General features: G+C 36.9%; 1 protein-coding gene across 1 annotated transcript; it reads right to left on the bottom strand.

Moving 5' to 3' along the window:
- Positions 1–528: 528 nt before the first annotated feature.
- Positions 529–2868, bottom strand: LOC107851715 (G-type lectin S-receptor-like serine/threonine-protein kinase LECRK3). The gene has a single exon (XM_016696800.2). It carries the CDS (start codon positions 2866–2868, stop codon positions 529–531), a length of 2340 nt encoding a protein of 779 aa, XP_016552286.2.
- Between the last annotated feature and the right edge of the window lie 3041 nt (positions 2869–5909).

Here is a 5909-nt window from a genome sequence, read left to right as displayed (position 1 = left end):
AAAATCATCAAAGATTAGGAGCTCAAAATGTGACTAAGTCCTTTTTACAGTTAGAAAATTTTCAGAGGAATAACCCTCTAAGCATACTACGAAGTGACATCAAGTCGAGAAAACTATGGGGTGTTACAAATTACAGTTCTCCCTATCAGTATGATTTTCCCTTCATTACAGAGAGGTACTAGCTATGATGTTTAAAGTCAATTTAGTTCATTGTCTATATTCACACTTAAAAACATTTTATGCAAGTGCAGACTACTAAAAGGATAGCACGAGGGAGCTTTGTGTCTATGCCATTCTTGGTTGCCAATTAAAATGTTGGTCATTTAGAGCAAACTATAGTTTCATTGTACTAAATGTATATTTTAAGAGAGGTGTTAATATGGACAAATCTCAAAATGGAAACAAAAGGCATGAGATTCAGTAAAGCAGAAGATAAATCCTTGTAGTTTTGTTGACTAGTGACTACAAGAGAGGGAGAATGATGAAGAAATATTGGAAAGTTGGGATACAAAGTGAAGAAGCTTAAAACTATATGGCACTTAGGAAAGAAGTAGGACTAGGAGGCACTGGAATTTCTACTGTCCCTTCGAGCATCAATAGAACTTTCTTCATTGAAGGGCGAAGTGATGGTTCGTCTTGAATGCACCAGATGCTTATTTTCACCATTCTCTCGAGTTGTCTTCCTTCAACCTCCTCGTCCTTGACTAGTTTATCTAGGTCTCCTGCGTCATAGCAATTGTAAACCCAGTATTCAAGAATTGATTCATTTTCATTCAGGCTCAAATCTACGCACTTCCTCCTACAGATCAATTCCAATAGTACGACACCAAAACTGTAAACATCTGCTTTCACAGTCACTGGCAGTTTTCGGTGCCATTCAGGTGCAACATATCCTCTGGTCCCTCTTACCCCTGTGTAGGTTCTTGTCTGGTCTTTCTTTAGGAGCTTGGACATTCCAAAGTCAGATATTTTAGCACAGAACTGATCATCCATGAGTATGTTTTGAGGCTTTATATCACAATGGATGATTTGTGTGTCACACTCATCATGCAAATATAGGAGACCCCTTGCAATATCTCGAGCGATACCACACCTTTCCTCCCATGTTGGCTGCTTTTCTGGTGTGAAAAGTGTGTCCGCTAGTGACCCATTACTCATGTACTCGTACACCAGAAGCCTTCTTGATTCATCTAGGCAGTAACCAAGGAGGCGGACTAGATTTCGGTGATGCGTCCTTCCAATGATTTTTATTTCAGTTTGGAACTCTGTTTCCCCTTCTACCAATTCTTTGTCTAGTCTCTTAACAGCTATCACTTTCTGGTCTTCTGCCAAAATCCCTTTAAATACCGTTCCAAATGCTCCTCTCCCCAACCCTTCTTTGAATCCACTGGTTGCGTGATCTAGTTCTGCATAGGAAAATGCTCGTGGAGCAACATCCTCGCATAACTGAACACTTCTGCACTCCTGGATTTTTCTGTAATTCCAGACATGTGTTCTGTGAATGAGAAATCCAGAGATGCCTAACACCAACAAACCAAAAACAGCCAATGTAATGCCGACAATTAGGATGTCAATCCTTATCTTCTTCCCTTTTGTTTCTTCAATATGATTAGGCAGTGCCCCTTCTTCAGGTAACACATTAATGCCTACCTTGACCAATGCTATATTAGAGTTAGTCATGTCTCTTCTTCCAAACCTTAGAGGCAGCCTTTGCTTTTTACACTCTGTATCTTTGAAGAGAGCAGCCTCACAGTTACAATCCTGTAGACAGGCTTGTTCACAATCTTCTATGGTTGTTTTGACCAAAACAACATAAGTACTATCTTCCCATATTGTGTTGTCAGCTGTTCTCATGGTATAGTATTTGGAAGTGTTTTCCTTTAACTGACAGGTTTCTGCAGTGAAATTCCTTTCACAGCCTGCGCTCCAATTTCCTGGCATTACAGAATCAAATCCCGGAAGGCATGAGCATTGAACTTGATCATCTAAATTGACACAAAAGCCATTAAGCCCACAAAGGCCTTTTGGAGTACACTTATCATATGTTGAGGACCATCTCGCGGAGCTGTTCTGTTGGTTCAGAGAATGTGAATAAACTCGAAGAATACCATCAACATCAATTTTCATCATATAGATGATCGCCTTTCCTCTAGGGTAGCCCCCATCGCTTAGATTTTTTAGACTCATAGTGGAATTGAGCAAGTAGAGGAGGCCATCGTCATCAAGATTCAGCGTAACATTATTCCCTTTTCCATCGGTGCCTGTTGAGTAGTAAGCATATGGGGCAGTGTCTGGTGTATTGACAGGGTACTGAACAAGGTTCCCATCTTCTTGCATTTTGAGACGGAAAATCCCGTGTGAATCATCGGCCTCCGAGGTACTCGAGAACAGTTCTTGTCCAGCTGATATATGCTGACCAGGTAAAAGGGTGTTTGTTGGATTGTCAAAACTTTGCCATATGATATTATGATCAGAATTGTAGAGCACAAAGTTGCCAGTGTCCAGCATGGAAGCTGATCCAATGGCTAGAGAGGGATTTATGACAGAGATTTCTTGACTTCCTACTTGCACAATGAGCCTTCCATCACTAGTTAAGAGCAAGACAGCGTTGCTTTGGACAACAGGACTGTTTCTGTTTGCTGTCCACACTGCTATCTTCTTAGGCATACCAACAATGGAGATTCCAACAGCATAGCCATTGGTTTGCTCATAAAACCCAAAGGCAAAGCGCCTTGAGGGCGAAAACCACGATGAATTGGTAATAGGTGTTAGAGAAGAGCCAAGAGTTATATTGAAGTGCCTTTGTTGTGCTAGCACTACTACTGCATGAAATGCAGATAGGAGTAATAACCATAGCACAACAGCCATAGATTTAAGTTTATCTTCTTTTTTTTTCGTCTGATTTATCACAAAATTGAGATGTTAATATGTTATACCTTCATTTTATAACTGGAACTTGATAGCATCCAAAGACTTGAGCTATTGTTGAACAAGTCAATGTTTGCCACTTAAGTAAAAGAAGGGCTACAGAGGAGACTTGGAAATTATTCAGTCCACTCCTGTCAATTCTGAGAAACTAGTATCACGTTATGAGTCTAAAAATGATTTTGTTCTTAAAATCCTGTCTGTTTTTTTGGTACACCTTATTGAGTCATGTGAATGGTCATATTTTGTACAAGTCTTTAGTCAAGCAATAATGCATTTAAACTTTACCAACACGTTAGCTGATTTATAGGCTATACTTGTACCGAAGATATCTCAGAAACAATCTCTGATAAAACTCCAGACACAATCTCTGATAAATCTCTGATTTATACTAGATACGTTGTTGTTAGCTGATTCCTGAAGGTCACAGTTGGACATCCTTAAATTGACAGGAGTTAATGTGCACAGCATTTTGGTAGAAAATTAATTGTGCAATTTTTGAAGCCTAAGAATTGACAGACCCCACAAACCTTTCAAGTCTCCCTACTTTTCTGTTAACAGGCCTTTTTTTAACTGGCATTGAATGAGTTGACTTGGTCTAGTGAGTCTATTACTTAGGCCCCAGAGAAGAGCTAGCAAGAGTGTCGACTATGGATCCGATCAAGTTCATTAGTTTTGATTCAAATTCTGTATTTGTCATAAAATTTCTTCGAATGTGTAGATTATTAATTAAGAAACACAGTACCTTTAAAAAGTTAAAATTCAGGACACAACAATAACAATATACGCAGTGCAATCTCACAAATGGAGTGTGGGGAGGGTAGAGGCTATACAAACTTTATCCCTACCTCGTGGAGGTAGAGAGATTATTTTTGAAAGATCCTCAGTTCAGGTGCAGTAAATCAAGCGGTTGTGAAATAAAAAATACGACAGTGAAAAAAACATGATAATTAATAAGGAAAATAATACAGAGTGTTCAAACAAAAAGAGAGCAGTAACAATGGCAAAATAATACCTTAACTGAAACATAATAGATAACATAAGGTAGTAGATATCAAAAGTAAGAGATCACATGTATAAGACTAATACTACGATATACACAGTGCTACCAGACTCTCATGATGCCTACTCCCATCGAAAAGCAAGACAAAATTCAACTACCTGCAAATCTTTTACCCTATTTCGGACTTAATCTTTGCTTGAGTCCTCATATTGTTCCAGTTGAACGTAGAGAACTACATTTCTGTGATAAGCCCGAAATAACCAATGTTGGTATTGCTTCAACGTAAATTTGCAATGTGAAAAAAAAAAAAAATAACTGAACTAAACAGTAAAAAGGAGGTGTAATACCAGAAGTAGAAAGATGTGTATCCTATAATATTTGGGAGTTGGAAAAAAAGAAGAAGACGGACTCTTTACACTTTTGTAGATTTTTTTTTTAAAGCTAAGCAAGTTCTAAAATTTTAAAAATTATGTATAGTAAGCTTAAATAGGATGAAAGATAATTCTATGACATTTCAGTCCATATGAATTTATTATGAGCGTCATGTCATACTTTGGTATATAATCTAAAAGTTAAGGTGAAATTTACTTTTTAGTTTATAAATAAAAATTGAATGACTAATAAATTTGAGAATGATTTTTATACGATAAAGTTGAAGAGGACACTGAGACATCAACATCTCAAGTGTATATTTTACTGTTTTTTTAATTAATGAAAAGTCTCATGTATTAGTATGCGTTGATCTGGTCAACTATAGCTCAGGTCTTCAAATAGAGTATCACATCTTTGTGATAAAGCTGAGGAAGAAAAGTCAATTAAATGGTATTAATAGATGTTAAATATGAACTGAACTAGTTATGTGCAAAATGGCTACTTCGGAGCCAAAGGCATACTTCAAGCCAAAGTAGTTTAATTTGGAGCCAAAGAATAAAGAATTTTCTATTATTTTCTTATAACACAGGGACCAAGGACTTGCCTTCTAAATACTGGTCTTGATCTTCATTTCCATCATCCCATATTATATTATGTAATTAAGAAACTCATCTTGAATGTTATTTATAATAAAGTTTTTTGTATATCTGATAGAACAGTGTCGGCAAACACAATCCGTAAATTTTTCTTTTTGAGTGAATTATGAGAGGTTATGAGATTGGAATATATTTTAGGATCACTAGAATTTCGTCTCTAATTTTATATACTATTTTGTATATTAGTTGTTATAGTAAAATAGTTTCTCTTTATTTTGATGGACGTAGATCACGTCAATCGAATCAAATTAAATCTATGCCTCCTTTATTTCTCAACCACATTGACCGAACCACATTTTGAGACAACCTTTGATTAAAGTTATCCCAAATTAGCTCACGGCAACAACAACAAACTCAGTTAATTCCACATGCATGTGGGGTGTAGGGAGGATAGAGTGTAAACAAACTTCATCCCTATCTTTGAAAAATTAAAGAGATTGTTTTCGAAAGAACAAAAAACAACAACAAAATTAACTGGTGACCTACTTCCTATTTTTAGTGAAGTAAAACTAGCAAAAAGAGGTTAACAATATTGAACGTCAAAGTTTGTATACTCTTTAGTGAACAAAGATCTATTGTAAAAGTTTAAATACGTAACAAGTGTCAACTCCACATATTTTAGATCGATCAAATGTGCGAACGGACAATATCTCTATTTAACTTCATTTTTAATTACAAATGGTACAATTCACGGGCAATATTGCATGTAAGGGTGTCAACCGGGCCGATCCGATTCAAATCGGTACCGGTCGAGTAATTATTATCAGTCTGTGGGCCGATCCGATCTGGTCCCTATTCTTAATGGGTTGGTCCGTACCGAGACCAACAGTAAATAATGGCCAAATGGCCCGTGACTGGCCCAGTATACTGTTTTACCAGTTTTAATCGGCCTGGACCGATTCAACTAGCCAGTTCGACGTTTTACTATCCTTGATGTTTTTTAAAAAATTAAA

This window comes from Capsicum annuum, chromosome 12, assembly GCF_002878395.1.
Source record: "Capsicum annuum cultivar UCD-10X-F1 chromosome 12, UCD10Xv1.1, whole genome shotgun sequence".
In the NCBI taxonomy this organism is placed as follows: Eukaryota; Viridiplantae; Streptophyta; class Magnoliopsida; order Solanales; family Solanaceae; genus Capsicum; species Capsicum annuum.
Note: the sequence above shows the minus strand (reverse complement) of the source record. Positions and strands in the feature narration are given on the sequence as shown.